This window comes from Panthera leo, chromosome A3 (assembly GCF_018350215.1).
Source record: "Panthera leo isolate Ple1 chromosome A3, P.leo_Ple1_pat1.1, whole genome shotgun sequence".
Classification (NCBI taxonomy): Eukaryota; Metazoa; Chordata; class Mammalia; order Carnivora; family Felidae; genus Panthera; species Panthera leo.
Genome location: NC_056681.1, coordinates 45,211,677 through 45,236,630, shown reverse-complemented (window position 1 = coordinate 45,236,630; position 24,954 = coordinate 45,211,677). Strand labels below are relative to the sequence as shown.

The 24,954-nt window shown below is 40.0% G+C and overlaps 1 protein-coding gene and 1 non-coding gene across 9 annotated transcripts in view; both read left to right on the top strand.

Annotated features, from left to right (window-relative positions):
* The window catches only part of RALGAPA2 (Ral GTPase activating protein catalytic subunit alpha 2), a 322,181-nt gene that overhangs the window by 205,140 nt on the left and 92,087 nt on the right, over positions 1–24,954 (top strand). For 7 of the 8 annotated variants that reach the window (XM_042931750.1, XM_042931748.1, XM_042931749.1 and 4 more), the window contains 3 exons: positions 3,730–3,853; positions 5,801–5,956; positions 11,974–12,132. In XM_042931750.1, the coding sequence (XP_042787684.1) occupies positions 3,730–3,853; positions 5,801–5,956; positions 11,974–12,132 (439 nt within the window). The other variant, XM_042931754.1, reaches the window with a different exon arrangement.
* On the top strand, positions 24,489–24,624 carry LOC122216786. Its single transcript, XR_006201116.1, has one exon. It is a non-coding gene; the product is annotated as a U4 spliceosomal RNA (small nuclear RNA).

The window sequence follows — 24,954 nt, the reverse complement described above, 5'->3', positions numbered from 1 at the left end:
TGGTACATAACAGGTGATTAAAAGTCTTGAATAAACTGCTTCCTTAATCTTAATTTTTTTAAAAAAACTCATTTTTAAAGAAATAGCTTTTTGTTCCTCTTTTAGTCCCCACAGGAATATCATTAGGTATCTCATTACAGATGAAAAACCTGAAGCCATTATTCCTCACACTGCTCTTCATCATATTCAGTTTCCCAGTTGTTGTTACGCTTCTTTTTCTCTGGAGAAATAGAGACCAAATTCTCTGTGGAAACTCTGTGAGGGGTTTCTTGTGAAGGGCTCGGGGGTTCATTTCTCTCTCCCTCTTGTCTTCCAGTATTAAACAAGCAGTCACTTGGGTTCCAAACTCAGCTTTTCAAGCATATGCTGAATTATTCCATGCTTCTTAGTATTAAGTGAATACATTGGTATCTTGTAATTGTGGCCAATTTGTTGAGTGTTAATGCACTTTAGTTGCATGAGGTACAATTGAATGAGCTCCCTGGGGTGCTGTTGCTGTAAAATATGGCTTTGGAGGAGCTGATTGGCAAATCCTCTGTCCTTTGATTAACCTTCCCTTAAAACCCCAACTCCTGGATTTAGTGTCTTCTTGACATCTAAAAAAGGTATCAACTTACTTTATTGTAAAGGGTGTTTTCAAGGTTCTTTTTGAAAAAAAAAAGTTGGGGACTCTTTATCTATGGGAAATCTAGACTGTCCCATGTATTGGTTAGTTAGCAGGTAAAAGCGTACCTTGTCCCTCAGCTTTTAGTTTGTGTGACTCTATTTATTTCTGAGACCAATTTATTCCCTGCTGTCAAGGCATAGTTCCTGCTTAGCATGTTCTTAGGAAAAGTGTGGCGTCTGTCTTGCAACTCTCATCTCTATACTGTGAAGATAGCAAAGATGTAAAAAGTATGATGAATGCACATGCAAATTACAGTGGGCTCCTCTTTTAAATATTAATGCTTCTTGTCACCCCATGGTAAGGTGAAAGTTAAAATCATCTTTTTTCTTTGTTAGGCTTTTTAATGTGACAGCAGAAGGAAACCGAGCCATTCTAGTCTATTCCTAATAAGAAAGAAAAATGCATTCTAATGAAGAAGAGGAAATTGTTGATTTTATGTACGTGTGTTCCTGAATTACCTGCTCCTTCATGCATTGGTGGTGCAGCTTATGGATATGAAGTGCTGTTGCTAATTATCATTTCAAAAGCCTGGCTCTAATAAGACCAGACACAGCGTCTGATCCTAGCAGGCTCTCTGTGGTGCTAACATTTTGGAGGATGTGAAATTTGATGAATGTTTACAGCTAAAGGTCACCTTTCCTCACACCTACATCAGTCAGGCAGTCACTGGGGCTTAGCTCTTGTGCTCCCACATTGAGTTAATGAGGACTCAAGGACCTGTGAACAGCTACAATTTAAAAAGCTTGGACTTTGAGGAGCGTCAACAGAAATGTTTCAGATAAACTTGAGATGGTCTTTATATATGCATAAATACATATAGAATAGAGAACAATCAAATGCTGAGGACTTTTCAATATGCAGAAAGAGCTGCAGAAAAAAACTGAGTAACTGTACATGTTCTCCTTTTGTTGAAAGAGTCTTTTAGGTCATAGGTTATGATCTCTGTCATCATCCAAGACCCAAACCCCCAAGTTATTATAGCTCCTAGAATATAAGCCAGGCAGATTATAGACTGCAAGTGTGTCCTGCCTGTCACTCAGGGAATATATGGTGTGGCAGTTTCAGGGTTTCCATGCTGCATGAGGACAAGTTTTCTGACAGTGTGAGAGCTCAAGGTCTCTACTCTAGAGCATCAGCCCCCTTGGATCCATCACCACAAAACTTCCCCCTTCCAGCAGCAACTGTACCTGTGAAGAGAGGTGTCTCCAACCTGTGTGTTCACACCATGCCAGTCAGGGCATTCAGGATGTCCACCATCTCCAAGGGCAGCAAGACAGCCTTTATCAAAAGCCTTCAAAATGGACAATGACTGAGATTCCATTTCTATGAATGTATTCTAAGGACATATTAGAGATAATATGACAATGTCTTTAAAAATGGTAGCAACTTAAATGTCCAATGGCAAGGATTTGGGGTAAGGTATATTCATATGCTGGAATGTTATACAACCATTAATAATTTTGTCATACAAGTACATGGTATAAAAGTGTTCCCACTCAACGGTGGCTTACACGGTGACTTTTATGTTACACATATTTTACACGATAAAAATTAGTGTTCACAAATATTTTAAGTGAAACTTATCAGTTCCAAAACAGGATATAGTGGCTTCTCACTTAATATGTGAAAACACATCCTGAAATAGTAACAGCTATGATTTCAACATTTAGGCCAAGAACATAAGTGGATTTTTTATTCTTCACTTTCTGTGTTTTCTAGTCCTTCTTTTCAGTATGCTTATTTTATGTAAACTATGGGGAAAATGAATAAGCTACCTAGATAAATAGAAGGAAAGTGTTCTCCTCCTTGATTTATTTTTATGACTTTTTAGTTGAGTTTCATTTCATTCTGCTTATTAAGTAGAAACATAACTCCTGAAGAAGGAGATATTTGTGACTATATTAAAATCTGGAGCCCAAATTCCACCAGTATAGATATCTAATCAGATTATAGTGTTGAGATGTTGAACAGTTAAGACAATAATAGAAACATTTCCATATTGCTTGAGCTCTTGATAGTTTTTCCTATGAAGTTTTTCAGAATGCAATGCAAAAATAATAAAAATGGAACTGCTCTGGAGGTGGTAATCCAAAATTTTAGAAAATGGAGACTGGAATTAAACTCTTGGGATGATGGGCCATGGAATGAGTGGTTCTCATTGATGAAAACTCTGTTTGAATTAGTACAGTGCCTTCATCCCTAAACTATCACCAAATTGCTGGGCAAAAGTCTAGTTATTTTGACACTTCCCTGCAGGATATAATTTGTAGAAATTGGTTATTAATATATTTATAGCATTGGATTACTGGTCAACAGATTTAACTGAGCAGCTACTATGTGCCTATGACCATGCTAGATGTACAAAAGGTAAAAAGGCAGGACTCGTTTCCTCAAAGTGCAGGCCATGTTTACTTGATTTAATAGCAAAGTGCCCAGAGTCCATCGTGGAGGAAGTGGGTGAAGGGTTTATGTGACCTAAGAGGTTTCCCTGGACATCTGTCCACGCTACCTTACTCCCTCAGATTAGTCAGAGCAAGGAGTGGGTACCTCTTCACAAAGAAAGTGTTCTGCTTGGAAGAAGTTTCTGTTTCTTATAATAGTTTATAGTTTAGTTTATAGTTCTAATCAGGGAACCAATATCCTTATCTCAAAGTGTGGTAAGTAAAATATGGGCAGTGACATAGATCTGTTCTCAACTGATATCTATGTGAAGTGCTTTCACATATATTTTTTTGTATATCACATGTTTGAAAGAGTGATCTCAAGAATCAGACTGCCCTGCTTCAGTTCCCTGTCTCCTGCTTGCTGTGTGTGCTTTCTGTTTAATTTTCTGTGCCTCCTTTCAACCACCTCTACAAGGGAAGTGGTGATAATCACTTGTCTCTTTAGAGTGGTTGTGAAGAGCCAATGAGATCACGTGTCGAACCTCCTTAGAACAGTGACTGACCCCTAGTAAATTCTCCATAAATATAAGCTTTATAGTAGGAGTCATGCTGGCGGTTGTATAGAAATAAAATTTTAAATCTAAGAATTCTAACTCCTTTAAATTTAAAAATTTATAGCCGTGAAACACACAAAATTGCAGTGTTTTACATTGCTGAAGGTCAAGAAGACAAGTGTTCTATCCTCTCCAACGTAAGAGGAAGCCAAGCATATGAAGACTTTGTTGCTGGACTTGGATGGGAGGTAATTCATTTCATTTCAGAGGTGTTTATTGGCCAGCACTATATAAGGACGTGTATAAGCTAGACACCAGTTGTACAAAGTTTTATATTCAAATCTAGCACATGTAGCATGTGCTACATGTATTGAATTTGACATCTTGTGTTAGTTGCTCTTCAGTACTTCATACATGAACTTTTGTTTCCCTTTAACTTTTCATAATATTTTATTCACTTCTTGTCAGAATCAAATAGATTGGCTCACTCAGTCATAGACAGTTTGTAGTAAGAGAAGACAAATATGGGTAAAAAAGCAATGGCTTTGGCCACAGTGTAGAGATTGGAGAATTAAGCAGTGGCTTGATGGGTGAAAACATGAAGAAAGAGCTGATGAAGTAAAAAATTGGCATGAAAATAGAGTAGAGTAGCTTTGATGCTTCAGCAGCCAACCTGTTTCCCTTAGGGAGATCCCAGGATGACTGATATTGAAAGAATATGCTATTTCTTTGCTAAATGATGCTCATACAGACATATACATTTATACACACACACACACACACAGACACACACACAGTCTCTAGGAACATAAATCTAAAGGAAAATATATTTCTAGAATCTAAAAGAACTCAGAGTGGTTATAATGGAAACAGCATATCTGAAATAATTTTCTTATTTTTCCTTACTTTTATTTTGGTTTCTTGGTTATCTGTGCTGTTAGAAACTGTCTGTATGCCTAAATAAGACTTGTCTCTGAGAGCTGAATGTTAGTAAGGAAACTAATATGGAGATGGGTACAGGAGAAGCCTACATCTAGGTGAAAACCATGTACTTTATAAAATGTAAAGTTGATTTTACTCTAAAAGAGTTATTGCACTTCAGTAAATTGTCCTTCTTACTAATAAGGTGACTTCTTATTTGCTGTAGACTATAGTTAATCATTTAACTAATACACCATTTAAACCACACATTCTTAACTAGAGTTTTTAGAAAAAACTTGAACATTAATTTAGTGTATATATTGATTGTATTTGGCACAAAAGAGATTCTTCTATTGCTTTTTTTTTTTTCATTTGTGTTACAACAGGTGCTTTACTGAAAGAATTCTAGTTTATGAAAAGTTTAAAAAAAAAGAGAGATCCTAGGCACTAAGAAGTGAGCATTCACACCACAGCTTGAAAAAGAATAACTCCAAGACTAGCAGTAGTGGTGTAAATCAGAACAACCCCTTTGAAAGACAGTTTATCAATGGCTGTTAAATTTTAAAACATCTGTGCCCTTTAATATAACATCCCAGCAAAACATTTGCTGGAATGGTCCTTGTGGCTTGACCACACCAGCTGTGTTTGAGAAAGCAGAAAATCCCATAAATCCATCAATAGGGTATCTCTTTGTGTGTGTGTGTGTGTGTGTGTGTGTGTGTGTGTGTGTGTGTGTGTATTTATGTAAATACATATATGTATGTGTATATATATGCATATGTACATATACACATATGTATAGGATGGGAAAAAAACTAGAGAAATATGCACCAAACTTTATGTTTATTTATTTTTGAGTGAGAGAGAGTATGAGTGGGGGAGGGGCAGAGAAAGGGAGACACAGAATCCGAAGCAGGCTCCAGGCTCTGAACTGTCAACACAGAGCTCAATGTGGGACTGGAACCCATGAACCGCAAGATCATGACCTGAGTGGAAGTCGGGCACCCAACCAACTAAGCCACCCATGCGCCCCAAGAAATATGCACCAAACTTTTGATGGTGATTTTCTCAAGCTGGTAGGATTTCAAAGCACTTTCATTGTTAATGTTTCTTTCATATTTTAATTTTGTCTAACTTAGTATTACATTTGTTTGTCATCAGGAAGCTATAAAAATGAAAGTAATTAGATTGCTCAAAAAATGGGCATTCCTGCTAGGTGAATGAGGATAACTGATGCTTGACTCTCATTCTTTCCTCTTTGTTACCCTCATCAGGTGGATCTCTCAACCCACTGTGGGTTCATGGGTGGACTTCAGCGCAACGGCAGCACGGGGCAGACTGCCCCTTACTATGCTACCTCGACTGTGGAAGTGATTTTCCACGTTTCAACTCGGATGCCATCAGACTCAGATGATTCACTCACCAAAAAGGTAAGGAGCCTCTTTGAAGACCACACTTAGCCTCCCTGGTTTGTGGGTGAGGGTCTCCTAGTCCGGATCGAAGGCCTTGACATAACTATGCACTGAGACTGCTTTCCTCTGGATGCAGCTTCAGTATTGCTCTTCTCAAGCTACAGTTGTAGTTTAATCTGTAATATCTAGCTTGGTGCAAACTGGATAAAGAAACAAATGAAAAGCAATCAATCATTTGAGTCTTAAATGCTGAGATTAAGATTTAGGAAAAGAAAGGGGCTTAAATGTTGTTAATTTTGGGTCTTCTCTCACCTGACTATTAACTGACAGAAAATAACATAGCTGACCTCTCAGGTTGGCAGAGGTCATAAGATGACCCTGTACTGATGGAGAGCTGAGAAGGCCGGCACCTCTCAAGCTTGCTGGGGGCAATTGGGCAACATCTGCGAAAATGACAAGTGCAAGTGTGCTGCAGTCTAAGGGTCCCACCTTCGGCACTGACCTCGTCTCTCTTTCAACTTGGACCTTCTGGATAGTTTTCTCTAGAATTCAGAGGAAACCTCCTCCACTCTGAGGAACCCCCCCCCCCCCCCGCAGGGGAACATGATGCTGAACTTTCTGATATCCATGGTGTTCACTTCAGGTGATTCTCTCTTAGAGGTGAGGAGTTCCTTAACAGAAGAGGAATCTTAGTCTGCGAAGCAAGCCTAGAAATCTGACCCACTTCTGTGAGTTTCCATATGAAAGGAACAACTGTAGCTAGCTTGCTAGTGGGTGGCAGAGCAAGCCTGGAATCCTTACCTCACACCCACTCTCTTCCTGCAAGGATGCACGAAAACTGAAGACAGCACCTGAGTGGATGGGAAGGCAGCTTATTCGGGAGCTAAGTTTGCCATTGGAGGACCTACTGTGTTGGTTATAGCCAGGGTCTGGAGACCAACAGACCTGGGCTTAACTGTGTATCCAGTTACTAGCCCATGCCTCAGTTTCCCCATCTACTAAACGAGATTGAAAACAGCCTGTGTGCCAAGGTTGTTGTGAAATAAATGGATAATGCCTGTGAAACTACTTACCATGGTGCCTAGTGTAAGATCTCTAATGGTCAGCCCTCATCATTGCCCACCAGTCTAATTGAGTCTTTTTCCTCCTGACTCATTAGGAGGTGATTGACATTGGCCAGCAGACCCCACTATTACCTGCCTCATCTCTTTTCTCTGCGGTTTTGCTTTTTCCTCACTGCAGCCCCAAATGTTTAGACCACCTACATCGGGGATAGTGGTGCTCATAAAACTTCAGAACTCAGCCTGTGGCACAATCACAGACAACTTTCACAGTGTCCAAGTGTCTGGGATGTGCAAAGCATGATGGGCTTTCACTGTCTGGGCCACCTGTTAGCATGGCCTTCCACTGGCCATGTGTTGTTTCCTCAGCCATGGAGGAGCTGCCTTAGGTCTTGGCCTCCCTGGTGGTGGCGTTCTTAGTGAAGGAGACCCTGCTCTATTTCAGATTACCAAGACCTTAGGCAAGGCTTACACATCCTTTTTATTTGTAGTACCTTGTAAATTGCTGCTAATCCGCAAATGTGTTGCCATATTCTGATTTTTTTATGACTGAGAACTATTGTTGTTAATAGGTTTACTTAAACTATTTTTAAATTATTTCCTAAATAGGATTGTCTTTTTTTCTTTCTTTTTTCTTTTCTTTCTTTTTTTCTTTTCTTTCTTTCTTTCTTTTCTTTCTTTCTCTTATTTATTTATTTTGAGAAAAGACATCGTGTTTTCTTGATACAGTGCCTTACTATATAAATAATGTTGCAAGGCTTGGCCTGGTTGAAAGATTCCCTACTGTAATAATCAAAATTCAGCTGATACCTTTTGCAGCTCCTAGATTTAGTATCATTAGTGACAAACTCTCTTTATCAGGATGTCTCACAGCCAGACTGAAAATCAGTCACAGTAACAGCAGCCCACAGTTCCTTGTCTTATTCTAACTAAATTGTCCCTAACAGCTTAAAAATGAGCTGCAAAATTCTAAAGTGATTCATGCTCTCTTCTGCCCCTGTCATGGGGGCACTTTTTCAATTCTGCAATCCGGTTGCAACCCCATACTGAACTCTTGATCCTTCACTGCAGAAATTTGTTAGCTCTAGCTAGATTAGATTTTTCACAGCTAATCTAACTGCTGTAGGGGTTTGCAGAGTGGGGACAGAGCTGTGCTATTGGATTTGTCCAATTCATTTGACTCCAGGACTATAATTGCGCTTATGTCTTACAAGGCTTTTATAGCCTCAGGCTGGCCAGCCGCATAAAAAACAAATTGGCAGTGATACAGTACGAGTGAAAAGGGATGAAAGGCCCACATTATCAGTCTCTAGGCAGCACTGTTCTGGCAGGAAGTTTCTTGGTTAATTTACAAATAAAACTTAGATTTTAGGATGGGCACACTGTCAGCTGAACAATGGGGATGTCAGGCCTGACTGTTACTTAGTAAAAGTAGCAGCCGGGCCCACTGAGGAGCAGGAATTCTTCAATCAAACAGACGACTCCTTCTGGAGCCAGCTGGCGATGTAATGCAATTAGTCGGGAAAGGAGGTCAGCCTATTAGGTGTGTACCATGACCAGTGTCACCAGTGCGTGCCGCCTGGCAGCAGCAGGCAGAATGGGCCAGGCAGAGGGACTTTAAAACTCTGTCAGGACGAGAAGTGGCAGGACATGGGGTTGATTTCTTAAGTCTTAAGAACCGAGCATTTGTTCCAAGCCTGTTAAGCATCCTCGCGTTCTGGAGCCTGTTGTGCAACTGAAGCAGTAGCTGGCATGAATGACAGCTCCATCCCAGGATGAGACTCATCAGCCTCTCCCAGATTACACGAGTCGTGCCAGCTTGACTTGTGTGCACGCAACAAACTCACTGGTGGACTTCAGTTTGGGGGCCTCGATTCTGAATTCTCCAAAACTCACAAAATGACATCTCTGTAATGAAAGCCCCTTTAAACTGAGCTTCCAGAAGCTTCATGGAAGTTTCCAGAGTGTTCCTTCATATTCTGACATGGTGGACAATTTGGCCAGGTTAGTTTTACTTGTTTCACCTGCTTGTGTTCTTGTCCGAGGTGGAAGAGAGCATGTGTTTGCTCCTTGCTCCAGATCTAGCAGTCAGTGGGTCCTGTGGCCTTAGCTCTGAGTTTCGCGAGTTAGCTAATGAAACTATAACTTGTCCAGAGATCTGGGGCACATGACATTGAAAGCAGCTTTGAAAGAATGAATATTGTATCACTGCCACACAAAAATAGCTTTTCCTTACCTACAAAAATGCCACACTGGGAGGACAGGTCTCCCTGGCTGTGGTTGTGAGAATACAGCCCAAACAGAGTTATGAAAGACTTGCTTGGATTATATAATTGAGGAACCTAATTGAGAAAGGCACAGTAAGTGCTAAAGTTCAGTAATCACTGTACTACCTAATGCCTTGCAGCTTATACTTCTGGATTGAGAGGAGCCATCACAGGCGTTAGGGTGCTGGCATTAGGTGGTAGCCCCACATTTGAAGGGTATTCAGTAGATATGTTCTTCCCATTCTGACTTTAGTGCCAGCATTATATCAAGGGGCACATAACCACCTAGAAGGTTGCTTCTCTTTATAGGATGAGAGTAGCCCCACTATCACAATTACCTTCTGCCGGTCTAAATTCCTCCCAAAATTTCAGTTTGATACTATTCCTATTTCCCTTGAAAACATGCCTCTACTGTGTTGCTGGTGATGCTGGCTACCATGTTTTTACTCCAAAAGGATTGAATTTCAGGAGTGTGTTGTGAGGGCCTGGCATGTTCTATTAAAAAGGAAAGAGAAAAGAGAGGTGGAAATAGAGAAACATAGATGTTCAGTGTTGCTGTGAGAACCCAGTGTCTTTTTTTTTTCTTTTAACTATTTATGGGTAGTAATGGGTTGGCTACACCTTTCACCTGCTACCCTTCTAGCCTTTACATGTCAGAGGGGGAGAAGAAGAAAAAAAGAATCATACTAGATAATTTTATATTTAGAAAGTCTTAGGCACCATTAAATTGTTCTGGATCATCATGACTCGTGCTGAATACCCACAGTTAAATTTGTCCCAGAGTTCATGTTCAGAATAGTTGAATCAGGCACCCCTCACTGTAGGGGCCACCTGAAGATGCACCTGTACCTCCCTAGAGCAAAGGTACTGGCATAAGTCTTTTTTAAAAAAAATTGACTTAGGGGCGCCTGGGTGGCTCAGTCGGTTGAGCGTCCAACTTCGGCTCAGGTCATGATCTCACTGTCAGTGAGTTCGAGCCCGCGTCGGGCTCTGTACTGACAGCTCAGAGCCTGGAACCTGTTTCAGATTCTGTGTCTCCCTCTCTCTCTGCCCCTCCCCCACTCATGCTCTGTCTCTCTGTCTCTCTCTCTCTGTCAAAAATAAATAAACATTAAAAAAATTGAGAGTAAAAAAAAATTGACTTACACAGTCATTCCCAGAAACATGAAAGAGTGAAGAATAAGAAAGCATTGCAGCAAACCAACTTCCTTTAACTTTGTAAATGGAAAGGAGGCCATGTTGGGGGTCACCTTGGATTTTTCTTTTGTGGTCAAATAGTCTATAAAGAAAATTGTATTTATGCGATCATGTTTTAAATATATGGTATTCCAGAGCATCCCCTTTTTTGCATTTTTTTTCATGTTTTGTATCTTAACACAAAATGAAAACATTACCTTTGGCACAACATCCCTGTTTGATTAACGGTGCCCCTGAATTTAGTCATGTTTGGGGGGGTTCGTCTATTAAATAAGCTAGGAAGCCAGAAATACTTTTTTCGTGGTGGTAGATAGCATTCTTCTCCTGCAGTGTGTGGGAGAACCAAACCTTAGATTTTCCATAGGTGTCCAAGGACCTTCACCAGTCAGCTTTTATGGTTGTAGGACTTCAATTTTGGCCAACATTTTAGTCTTTATAATCTAGTTTCTTTTAGTCACATTTTCAGGCTTATTTCATCTGTGGCTTTCTCCAGCCCAGGATGTGCAGTCACTATGCAGGAGCTTTATCAAGGACGTTCTTGTGTCTGAAGAGCTTGGCCCGGGAGGAAGTCTCAAAGAGCCCCTTCCCCTGCTCAGAGAGGCCAGGAGTCTCTGACTTGTTTTTGGACTTGATGGCCTCTTTGTGTATAAAATGACAAAAACAGTGGGCCACGCTATCTGAGCTGTGGCAGTACACCTGGCTTAGGTGGCTGTGAGCAGTAGGAATGGCACTGAGAGGCCTGGCCAGGTCCCCAGGCCCGCCCTGCTGCCCACTGTTCATGTACCTTGTATAGGTGCTGCCTTTGCCTTCCTGAGCCCCATCTCCTCCTTGTCACATAACAGAAAGATGATGTCTCCTGCCGCAGAGAGTACGCGGAAAGGCTAAAGAAAATAATACATGCAAACATACTTTCTGGATAGGAAGGCACTCTTTGAAGGCTAGGTACTAGTGTTCTTATTAAATTGAAGTCGTATTTATTAGTTTCTTAAACAAAGGTAATTTATGCAAACTTTTTCTTAAACCTTTGTCACAAATCTAGTTCTTATACATTTGGTAATTGTGTTAGAGTGGCTTATGTTCTCTTGTATTCAAATTTTTTTCTTAATAACCATCGAATTAAGAATGTTATGAAGCCGTATTGTAATATGGAATAAAAGGATCATGTTGTTAATTGTTTAGAAACACGCTCAGCAATATGAAACATAAGGCTTTAATGCAAGAGTAAAATTCAATTTAACAAAATCCTCGGAAAGGTCTTGTCCCCATCCAGGCATAACGTACCTTCTGTGCTTCTATGCATCATCTCAATGCTAGTGTAGTTCATAAAAAGTGAGAGGTGTTTTCATGTACTTGTGTTTTTTTTAATCCTCATAGAAGACAGCAGTGTTATACCTTTGTTTGGTAGTGAAATACTTTTGCCTCTGAGTATTATAATTCAATTTGTAAGCCACGACCCCTCATAAACTGCTGTTATCACTCTGATTAATAAAGAGCCAATTGGCCATTGCAGCTTCGTCACTTGGGGAATGACGAGGTCCACATCGTCTGGTCTGAACACTCCAGGGACTACCGCAGGGGCATTATCCCGACTGCCTTTGGAGACGTTTCAATCATTATTTACCCAGTGAAGAATCACATGTTCTTTATCGCGATCACGAAGAAACCCGAGGTACGTTTTCACCGCATTATCGCTCTGACTCATACAGCGTTTGCCATACAATTCACTGTTTTTGAGAAACAATGATATAAATATGTTAAAGGGGACTTTTGTCCAACTGGTGAATGTCTCACATGTATCTGAATTACACATGCTATAAAGAAATTCAGTATGAATTGAGATTTTCAGAGTATCTTTCCTCATGAGCACAGAATTCTGTATTTTATTACTAGACTCTTTAAAAATTAGAACATAAACACATTCATGATATTTTAAATGTTTTAAATTTAATTTTTTTTAATTTAAAAAATTTTAATTTTATATCTGGGACACATTGATTAATAATAATAATAATAATAATAATAATAATAAGAGTTGAAAGAACCCCATGTCACATCAAGCATTTTGTGGCTGGCCACGGGTACAGAATTCGACCTGGCATGACAAACAGGCACTGCTCACCGAGCCTCTGACTGCTGCTAATAGGGGTCAATCCTGAAGGATTGCAGGCATGTCTGTGAAGAGGTTAGGCCTCTGCAGCACAGCCCATGTGATGACTTTTAACAATTGAAGCACCTTGCCACCGGATCAATGCAACCATGTCAATTGGTATCGATCATGGGAATGGCTGGAACAATCCAATGGTTATGTGCCCTGTAGTAAATTGGCTGGGGCTTCGATCCTTGCCATGCCTTTACTGGTATTTTAGCCATGCTTTATATAGTGACTTGTTTTTGTGTTGGAATTATTAATAGAAGGGTTCATTTTTAAGTTTTTAATTAAATGTTAGGCATAGTTAAGTCACTCCTCAAGAAAACAACTTTGTGCTCTAGCTTGGTATTAAGTGTGATCTTCATTTTTGTTCCAAATTGTTCTCCTAAAAGAGGTTAAAAGTTACCATTCTAAACCCTCTGTTTTTGTGCTTTAAAATAAGTGGTAACTGTCATTTACTGGGATTTTAATATAATCTTTGGTGTTAAAGCTGTAAGCATTAAAGAGCTAAGAAGTGAAAGGTGCTTCAAACCGTAGCTGGCTCAGAGTAAAAGCTGTTGGAGTTGTTGGTTGTTGCTGTTATTGTTATTATTACTATTACTGCTGTTATTTTTCTATTACAGTCACTACCATGAAAAGAGAGTAAATAATGAATCCCAAGTGTAACATGCTTATCGTTTCTCAGTCTAGACACAGTGTGGGTCACCTTCTGAATTCAGGAAAGTCTCACTCTGGCTGGTGAGGCGCCTGACAGAAAGAAAATCCTCTTTTCTATTCAGGGAGTGAAGATGCCTCAAGTTCTTCATAGTAAATATTGGTGTTATCTTTCTTTTTTTTTTTTTCTATTGTTTATTTATTTCAGAGAGGGAGACTGCACACATGCGTGCATAGGAGGGGCAGAGAGAGGGATACAGAGAGAATCCCAGGCAGGCTCCATGCTTTCAGCACGGAGCCTGACGTGGGGCTTGATCCCACAAACCATGAGATCATATCCTGAGCTAAAATCAAGAGTCAGACACTTAACCGACCCCTTGGTGTTATATTTGATTCACGTTTTTGTGTGTGTGAAGTTTTCACTCTCGTGTAAGAAAATGGCTCTGAGTGCTAATAACATTTGTGTCTGTCCAGGAAGAACACTAACGTTTTCAGCAGAAAACATTAATATTAGATTCAGTGTCCTATAGCTTCCAAATCGGGAAAATGTGGTTCTTTAATATTTAGTATGGATTAACTGGCTTCATTAGTTCATTTTCAACATGGCCCTGTAAAACATCATTTAGTATCCTAAAAACGTCTCCTTTATTTTTGTAGTAAATAAAGAAATATAAAAGGTATTTCAATTCATTTTATAGTGTGAATAGTGACACTTTAAACTTTCTTTGAAAGTGATTTTTAAAAAGGTATTAAACTTTTAACACATGAAAACAAGTACTAACATACCTTTTTAAAATTTCTTTAGAGAATGTAAGTTTTATAAATTTGGTCACAAATTTTGACAAGATGAATTGAGCAAATCGCTGTCTTAATATTTCAATTCAAAAAGCCTAAAGGGAAGAAGAGAATAATGGCCAACTGGAAATTTAGCGTTATCCCCACATTTAAAGTACAAACCATTACAATGTAATAAAATTAATCCAGACATTTCCAGGGCAAGTGTGGCTGACCTTTTGTTCACCAACCACTGACCCCAGGGTGAATGCAAGAGGCTTGTGGAGGGAAAGTCTGTTTGTTTGGCTTCAGTCCCTGGTATTTAAATTGCATTCCCTAATCAAATGAAAAGGCTGTCCTCTCTATCAGGTTACAGAATCCATGGCAACATTTGGCCTTTTATATCCATAATGTTAGCCTTTTTGTTTGCATCTAAGTAGAGACACCTGGAGCAATGTTAACATTAACCGATTTAGCATTAATAGCTTCATTATATAAGAATTTCTGATCAGATAGCTGTTACTTTTGTTATATTGCTTCAGCTTGTATTGTTGTCATTTTTTATCTCCCTGCTTGGCAACCAGGCAATGATTTGCAAATTTTTTTTGTCTTGATTAATTAAGCAATATAATTATCAGTAACCGTGATGCAGTCTTTGCTCAACAAAGCTTCTGAGAGAAAACAATGGTAAGTCTGTTAGTATGAATGCATTCCACGCGTCCCAGATGCATGAGGATATTATGGACAATGAGGGGAAAGGCCGCCTGTGAGCGAGGACAAAGGGTGCCACGCAGACTCGACACACTGCACATACCGCCAGGGACATGCTGCGGGCTCCCTGGGACACAGACGCCTCGTTAGATTACAGCTAGTCAGCAGAGATTAATTCTCAGCCATTTGGTGCAATAATTTACCCATTCCCCAGTCTTTTAACTAGTGCTCCTCACTGTGGAAGTAAAGGCTTTGTACTCAAAAGGTTTATTTAACCTTGCCTACTTTTAGGGATCTCCACCAAAATTGTTATTTTTGTTTAGAAATTGTATTGATGCAGCCACTTGAAATTGAGGAATATGCTTTTGGAGGAGGACAGGATTATGCACAAGTTTCAAAGATTGTAGGTAGAGTCAAAGGCATTTCTTTTAGCACCTGTATATTTCAGCTGAATATAGTATGACTCTCGTCTAAGTCCATTTATTTTACTGGTCTCTGGGCAGCCATACTTCTCTAAGAATAATTTTAATCCTTTTTTAGGAGGGGGGAAAAAAAAAAAACCTCATCAGTACACAAAAGTCCTGCTCATTGGGTAGAGTCATGCATATTCAAATTGTACTTTCATTCACTCAGCCTCATTAATAGCGTATGTAATAATGTAGGGCTATTTGTAATACAAGCTCACAGGCAGCATTGCTTCCAAGTCCTTTGAAATTTAACATATTTCGCTTTTTCATTCCATACACCTCCCTTAAATATACAAATTATGTGCCTGGCAGAATCCGCCTCCTCTTAATAATACACAGCACTTGCGAAATGGTATGTTGAAGAAATGTGGGTGTGCTTGTGTGAGCACAGAAAACCCTTGCATCTGAGAGGCCACTCACTTCTTGAGCTTTTTATTGAACTTAAATAAATAAATAAATAAATAAATATCAGTGTGTTTAGCCACATGATTTCATTGCTAAATTACTTTCAAAGTAAGTTCACCTCTATAAACATTGACACAGTAGTCTTTGGTCACAGAAAAGAAATGTGCTGCTATCAGATTGGGCTTTTTTTTTTTTTACTTCTACTTTTATTACTAAGTCAGGGAAGATTTGCATATAGAGCAGAACATGAGTGCCTAAAAGTGTTTGTTCTGTAAAAAAGGGGTTCATAAAGCTTCCATATTGCAGTGAGGACCCGTGTTGCTTTTCTTTTTCAGTAACTGAAAATAATTTTGATGCTCAAAACATTTTTGCCTTTATGAATTTGTGAAGGTAGGTTTCAGTGTTTCTGTCATGTTTACCTCCAGGCACATTAGTGATTGGCTAGCGACTGGCCAGAGGGCTGATGTGCTGAAGCAGCCTTGACCTGGAGCAGTTAAGACAAGAGGCAGCTTTGGTGAAGCCAAGGGTCCTCTTCACCACCTCAGCCAGAATGTCGGTTTTGTAAATGAAAAGACGTGTTAATGTCCTCCAACCTCTACTTTCTTGGCCCTGGTAGATTTGGACATGGGAGAAAAATGAATGATTCAGTCACTTCTGAGCAGTATAGGCAGGAAAGAATGCTAGGAGACCGGGTAAGGGGCCAGAGTTCCACTTCCTGTGCTGCCACAAGTGGGTGGGGTGTCTTGGGCAGGTCTCTTAATTTCTTCGGACTTTTATTTCCTCAGCTGTAACACTCACTGGGGACGGAGGTCTCTCTACAGTCCTTTTTAGGGATTTTAAGTGCCCCTTTAAGATGATGGGCCCTGTTGGATCATCCTGTTCCCAGATGCCTGTCCTTTCCCCAAGCTGCCCCAATTCACCACGTTGCTGTCAAGGTGGTATTTGGCTTCCTTGCAGGCTCAGCAGCTACTGGGAGTGTGTGACTGTATGCACATGTGCATGCGTGTGCGCATCCCTCTTTAGGAAGGCAGCTAGCCCAGGACCTTCACCTGGAGCCAGTGCCTAGAAATGCTGGTTAAGGTTGATCCACCAGAAATCATAAGGGCATTTGCACATGCAAGGTCAAGAATGGCCAGTATTTGCACCTGTGTTTGAAAGGAAATCTTTTACTAGTGTGGCTTCATTATGTATGGACTATGTTTCACTGCAACATGTTATGGAAATTTCTTTTTATTTCATATGTGTAATTTTCTTAAATATTTGTCTCAACCCCAACCAAATAACCTTTTTGAGATTAAGTCATATCCTTTAAAACACTCTGGGAAATTCTCAGGGAAAATAACTTGTTAACTTCCTAATATGTGAAGAAGCATTTATTTTGAAAGAAAACTGAGGGGCACCTGGGTGGCCCAGTCAGTTAAGCATCTGACTCTTGGTTTCAGCTCAGGTCATAATCTTGCAGCTTCATGGGTTCGAGCCCCGCATTCAGCTCAGTGTTGGCACTGTGGAGCCTACTTAGGATTCTCTCTTTTCCCGTCTCTCTCTGCCTCTCCCCCACTTATGCTGTCTCTGTCTCCCTCAAAATAAATAAATAAATAAAAAGATAACTGAAAACACTGAATAACCAGAATTTACTGAAATACATTATTTTTTTTTTTAAGATTTTATTTTTTTACACAATCTCTTCACCCTACATGGGGCTTGAACTTACAACCCCGAGATCAAACATCACATGTTCTACTGACTGAGCCAGCCAGGTGCCCCTAAGATACGCTATTAAATGGGTTACTGCAATAGATTCTCTTTTGGTAATTTATTGTTAATTGTTATTGGGGCTTTCTTAGTAAAGGAATGACATTGGGAACTTGGGGAAAGGCAGCTGTCATTTGCAGATGTTATATCAAAAACAAATTTCTTCGCTACTTCATTGCCACTCCTAATTAGAGGAATTCCCTGGATACAAGGGATTTATATTATTTCTTTTGTCCGGTTTTTGAAAGACTATCTGAGTCACCCACAAGCAGTTGCCAAAGAATAATAAAGAACATTTATTTATAAGATAAGCCTCAATACAGATGGAAAAAAATCTATAGCCTATTATTAACTCTGAGCTCCTGTTTTATCCTTTACAACAATTTGGCTATTGAGAATTCATTCTGCATTGATTTCTCTCAAAAGTTGGCATTGTTTTCCCTTTTTTTTTCAGTTGTCCTTTGATATATACGTCTCTCTCTCCTTTGCCTTATCCTTATCCTCTCTCCCTCGGCAGCCAGAGCCAGCTTACGTGAACATACACCGAGTGGCAAATGGTAGAGCCCGCTTTGTGTCTGAAACCAAGACCTCTGAGCTGCCTCTGTAGGAAGGGCCTTCTGGACAAGAGACCAGACGTGTTCTCCCCATCCTTTGGTCAGGGTGTCACAAGCACACAGAACTCCTCTGTGAGAAGGAAACAAGGCCACTGCCCCTGGAATCCAAGAACTTATCCTGAAAGGCTTATTTTCTGTGCTGTCCTTGAAATTCATTAGCTTGTTGTTTGTTGTTGTAGGGGGTTTTGTTGTCTGGGTTTCTTCATACGTACTTCCATTACAACTGCGTGTCACTGATTATGGACTGTTTTTAGCATAAATCGTAGGAAGAATTGCACTTATTGGGGCGCCTGGGTATCTCAGTCGGTTAAGTGTCTGACTTCGGCTCAGGTCATGATCTCACAGTTCGTGAGTTCGAGCCCTGCATCAGGCTCTGTGCTGACAGCTCAGAGCCTGGAGCCTGTTTCAGATTCTGTGTCTCCCTCTCTCTCTCTCTGCCCCTCCCCTGCTCAAGCTCTGTCTCTCTCTGTCTCAAAAATAAATAAACATTTAAAAAAATTAAAAAAAAAAAAGAATTGCACTTATTATCTAAGGAATATATTTAAAATTCTTTTAAGTGTGGTGTTACTAAAAATAGGAAGGGTTATTCTTTCTTATTTTTTTATTTGTTATAATTGTCACCTGGACTGGGCAACCCTGAATAATTTTAGACTGAAAATAGCTCCTTGATTTTCCTCTTTGGAATAAAGATGCCCACTTCCCCTAACCCTGCAAGTACTGAGGAGAGACACTCATTTGTTATAATTAGTAAAACTAATAGTTTCATCCTTCTTTGTTCCTGTCTGAGTCTCCTCAGGTGTGACTCTTCCTCTGTTTTCTAGGTGCTGATCTCAAAATAGGTTTAGCCAATCTTTGCAGTTTTTACATCTCTGTGTTTTAACTGTGGAGCCTTTTCTCAGACCCACTAAATGGAAGAAGAGGTATAGCAGCAGAAGCCTGCTCAAGACCTAAGACCACACCATAGCCCTTTCATCCTGGCCTTTCAGGCATCTCCATGAAGCAAATGATAGCCAGTCACAATGTGACCTTGTTCTAGAAATGTACAGGGGGGACAACAGACTTGGTTAATGGCCAGTGGTCAGAGCCTCAGGATCTGGACGCCTTCTGTCAGTCATTCAGGCAGCATATCTATTAAGGCTGCTTCATGCCAGATATTGTGTCAAGGGCTGGCAATCTCATACTCCCGGAATCCCAGTTTTAGTAAGGGAGACAGCCAACAAGTAAGTAAGTAAACGGTTAAACTAGAGACTTTCAGATAGGAGCTTTGGTGTTATAAAGAAGATAAAACAGAGTGATAGGATAGACCAGAAGGTGGCTGCTTTAATTCATGTAGGGTGAATTCTAGTTTCCAATCCAGCATGTAGGGAACTTGGAAGTCATCACTCCCATTCTGACAACATGAGAAAAGCTGAACAAACTGGAAATCAACAACTCTTCTTTGATGCATCAGAGAATTGAAGTCACAAGGAAAATCACTGCTCCCAAAATTGTGGTGACAGAGAGTCACAACTTGCCATAGCAGAAGGCCAGGAACAGAAACCCCTGGGGAATCAATGACAAGATAGGAAAATGTCAGCTCTAGTTTACCGATTGCTGGAGGCTCCATGTACACAAATTTGAGAGTTAGAGTCAAGAGGGGCCTGGTCTTTGGGAGACCCCCACACTTTTGTGTGTTTTCCCTCTAGGAGTCCTACCACTTTCTCACAAAACCTACCACTTTTCTCACATGATGAGGAAAAAACCATCATGCTTCAGTAGAGGGAGGGAAAGAAGCCATTTTGAAATACACCTAGAGCATTCTGTTCTTCTGAATGAGATCTGTCCTCAAGAAGAAGTGTTTTACCAGAGCCTTACCTACTGGGGTTTTACCAGAACCAACTCAAGCTCCCTCTAGCTTTGCTGTCTCACATAAGGAGGAAGTGTGTGTGTTTGGCAGGGAGTGGGAAGCACTTGTGAAGGTCCCAGCCCAGAGACACAGGCTCACTGAGAGACTGAGACCTGATAATAGGTCTGTGGAACACTTCTCCCCCACACCTTATCACTACATCAAAAGGACATTTGTACACTAACAACTGAAAGAACCGCACATCAAGACCTTGTTTAAGAGGGACAGGGGAGACAAAAACACAGGCATACAAGGAGATTTTAGCCTTTGACACCATCATCTGCAGCTTCAGCAGACAATAAAGACAGCCTAACTCCGAGACAGACAAACGTAAAGTGTCACACTAAAGGCTGATTTACTTCAGTTCCTCTTACATGGTATATTCTATTTAGCTTTCCACAAAAAAAAAAAAAAAAAAAAAAATTACAAGGCATACTAAAAGTCAAAAACAAACAAACAAACCCAGCTTCAAGAGACAGAGCTTACAAGCATCAGAATCAGACTCAGATTTGGCAGAGATTTTGAAATTATCAGACCAGGAATTTAAAATAACTATGATTACTGTGTCAGGGCTTATAATAGAAAAAGTGGACAGCATGCAAGAAGAGATGACCAATGTAGCAGAGAGATAGAAACTCTAAGAAAGAGTTGAAATGCTAGAAGAAAAAAACACAGAAATGAAGAATGCTCATCAATCAACTGGACAGCTGAGGAAAGGAACTGTGAGCTTAAACATAAGTCAGTAGAAACCTTGAAACTGAACTAAAGGAAAAAGGATAAAAAAAAAAAAAAAAGCTGAGCAAAACATTGAAGACCTGTGGGCCAATTGTAAAAGGTGTAATATACACCTAATGGGAATACCAAGAGGAAGAGAATGGTAGAGAAGAAATATTTGAATTTATAAGTAAATATACTTTACATAATATATTTTAATATACATGAGAATTTTTCAAATTAATGACAGATACCAAACCACAGATGCAGAAAACATAGGGAATAAATACCAAGTAGGGTAAATACTAAAATATCTATACCTAGGTATATCATATTTGTACTGTATGTTATAAATTGAATATTTGTGCCCCTCTAGAATTCACTTCAACCCCCAAGTGTGATGGTATTTGGAGATGGGGCCTTTGGGAGGTGATTAGGTCATCAGGGTGAAGCCCTCAGGAATGAGATCAGTCTTAAAAGATACTCCAGAGCATTCCCTTGCCACTTCCTCCATGTGAGGACACAGAGACAGCCATCTGTGAACCAGGAAGCAGGCAGGCTCTCACCAGACACCAAGTCTCCTGACATCTTAATCTTGGACTTCCCAGCCTCCAGAATTGTGAGAAACTAATTTCTGTTGTTTATAAACCACCCAGTGTATGATACGTTGTTATAGCAGCCCAGACTAAGGTACTGCCAAAAATCAAAAACAAAGGGAAAATCTTGAAAGAAACCAGAGTTAAAACATAACTGTAGAGGAGCAAGCCCAAATATTACAGTGGACCTCTCTTCAGAAATCATATAAGCAAGAAGCAAGTGGATTAAAACATTTAAACTGTTGTGAGAAAGAAACCTGCTAGCCTAGGATTCTGTGTCCTTCAAAAGTGAAAGAAAAAATAAAGACTTTCTCAGACAAAACTTAGGAAACTTGTGGCCAATAGACCTGCCTTACAAAAAAAAGTTAAACTCATCAAGAAGGAAAATTATGCAGATCAGAAACAGAGATCTACTTTAAAAAGGAAGAGCGTTAGGGAAGAAATAAATGAAGCTAAATGAAATCTTTCATGTTTCTTATTCCTAATTGATCTAACAGATAACTGTTCCAAATAAAAATAGCAACTATGTATTCAGTGATTGGATAAGTAATAAATGACAGCGACAGTTATGAGGATGGAAGGGAAGAATTGGCAATGCTCTGTTGTAAAGTACTTGCACTGCCCGTGAAGCAGGATAGTGCTATGAAAGAGGACCTGGATTAGTTGTAAGTGTATATGTCAAACTCAAGAACAATCACTGAAAAAAGTTTTTTAAAAAAAGGGTATCATAGATATGCTAAGAGAAAAACTGGAATTATATAAAATGCTCAATAAAATCAGAGAAAGCAGAGAAAGAGTAGAAAACAAGAGGAGCAAGTGAAATACAGTAACAAATATGGTAGATATTCATCTAACTATATCAGTCATCACTTTACATGTCAAGAGTCTAAATGTACCAATTAAAAGAAAAAAGACTGTCAGAGTGGATTAAAACAAAAACAAGACCCAACTCTATGTTGTCTACAAGAAACCCACATTAAATTATAAAGACACAGATTAAAAGTAAAAGGATGGAGAAAGATATCCCACACTAACACAGATCAGGACTAACTGTGTTAATGCCAGACAAACCCTGTCTTCAGAGCAAGAAAATTACCAGGGATGAAGAGGGGCATTACAAGTGGGCAGAGAAAGTTCCTCTAGGGGGTGATGTTTAAGCTCCCCAAGAGGTGACCCTGAATGGAGCAGGAGCATCAACCAAAGAGGACAGAAAGAACAAAGTCCTTACACAGGACATGAGCTTCATGAGTGAGGAAAGCTATCTACTGGCCCTGGGATGGGGAGAGGAAGGCTGGGGGAGCTGAGAGCTTCCATGGCCCCATGGTGAGGATGCTGACCTTGATGAGCTTAGAAAGGCAGGCAGTCTAACCACATTTTTTTTTTCTGTAAAACAGGGACAAAGTGTCAGCCTCATGGAATTGTTGCAGGAATTATATACTTTATACATATGTGTACACACACACACACACACACACACACACACACACACATTGAGCACTGAGCTCATAACCTGGCCCACAAGAGGGAGTTTAATAACAGTAGCCCCAGCCATTGGGCTTATCATTAAAAATCAAATATTCCTGGGCTCTTTAACCTCTTGTTCTATGATTCATTTGTTATTCTGTCTTGATATAACCTCTTAATTAATTCCAAAATAGATCAGTTAATTATGTATATTACTTTAATCTCCAGTTACTAAAAATCATAGATTCCAAAGGCATCAAAGGAGAAGTTTTAGGCCCAGTTAATGAATCAACTTACTATAAAAGACATTCATAGATATGCCATGATTGTTCCCTAAGGGGACTTTCTCCCTATTTGGAAGTTCTTTTTCTGTGTCTACCCCAGGCTCTGCAAAATAGAGTGTAAGTCTGTTTTTGCTTATCTTTCAAGAAACCTGTCCAAGTCCAATGAGCCATTTTCCAGCTGGTCCCTCCTCAGAGAGCATTGCCCTTATAGAGTTACACGTTTGCAGAGGACACTGCCATGCCTTCCCCTTTCCTCATCTGTTCTAAGGGAACAACAGATGATCTTTAAGGGCTCTTCTACCTCTGCCATCAAGGATTCCAGGACCTGCTACAGTTTCTCCCTCTGGGAAGTTCACAATCCTGTAGTATGAACTTATGGACTGAAAGAGTATATTTGGACCCATAAAGTTATGCTTCAGATGTCAGCATCAGTGACAGATAGATTGGTTAAAAAATTGCATTGAAGTACAATAATTTTCCCACTGGCAAAAACAATAGTAGTTATGTTATTCACCAGAAAGACTGAGTCCATAGACTGAAAACTTTATTAAAATTTTATAAAAAGTAAAATGTGTTCAATTCTAAGCACTCTCATGTGCTCTGTGGTTCCATGGGTCTTGTACAGATCAATTCTTGACAGGAGAATCCCTTATTGACCAGGCACTTCTGGCTTTGGAGTAACTGGAGTCGAGCTTCTCCAGAGGAATATCCTTGGCCACGCCATGCTATGACATGGAAAGCCAGCACTGGTCAGCTTAGCCTCATGGCTATTCTTGAGTCTTTTCATTTCTCTCTGAGTGGTACTGATGCTCCACACATTCCCCTAGATACCTGTTGTAGGTCTTCCCAGTCCTCGAGTGCACTTTCCAGCCTCCTCGCCTGCCTTTCTCCCTTTAGCGGCCCTGCCTCTGACTTCCCACTGGGATACAGAAAGTCCCTCCACCTCTGTGTGCAGCCATTTGCCTCATCCAGCCACAGTCTTTGTCTTTACTTCCCTATAATGCATCTAACACCAACTAATGCTCGGCAAGATTAGCACCTCCCAGAATACATTGTGGGGACACCACCTTAGCAAAGGGAGCCAGTGCCCCCTCACCCTTTTGGCTCTGCTTTCTACCATTTGTCTGAGTGTCCCTCTCCTTTCACACATATCTGCCAATACCCACAGTCATGACCACCTCCCACACTATGGCTTCTGTGGCATCTCTCAGCTAGAAGAGGACTTTCTGCTGTTCCAGAACATTGTATCTGTACCCATCCTAAAGCTTTTTTTTTTTTCCCCTTTTCCTTTATTGGCCTGCTTGAATGTATAATTTTATCTCCCCTACAAACTGTTTATGCTTAAGAGTTCTGACTTATTTACCTCTGTATTCCACTACAGCCTTACTGGGGCTTTGATCAAAGCAGGCAAATACATAACTAGTAAACAGGAAATCTGAAATCTCTTCCCTTTTGACCCAGAAAGATTCTATGTATTCTTCAAATTTTTCAGGCAAGAGTTTGGAGTCCTATAATCCATTTTCCCCCAAAATTATCTTCTGTTATTTAGAAAATGTAGCTTTGCGCAGTGGCAGTATCGTAGCCAATGAGGTTTATCCGAGGCGTGATTATTGCTAATAGAAAATGTATTTGTATAATATAAAGATTAAAATATATGGAAATAAACAGTCTCTTTCTCAGAAACATACTTTATACTTCTCTTAAAGTTTTTACCCTTATCTCAATATTATACGGTTTTCCTACCTTGTCTGTCATTAAGATAGTACTATTTGCAAGCCACTTCAGGGATTAATATAGCATTTGAATGTGTCAGCCACTCTGTGAGGGGAGTAGGACATACCACGCCTCTCCTGGGCTCTGAATATGTCCATATATGTAAGTGTAGTAAGTTACCAAGGAGACTTGGTTTCTTGGCAGCCAAACCAAGTCCAGAATTTGACTCCTGGTTGTCTCGACGTCTTTGAGCCCAGAAAGGTGTTCGTTTTCACACCTGTATGTGGATGCTCATTAATGAAAGGCTGT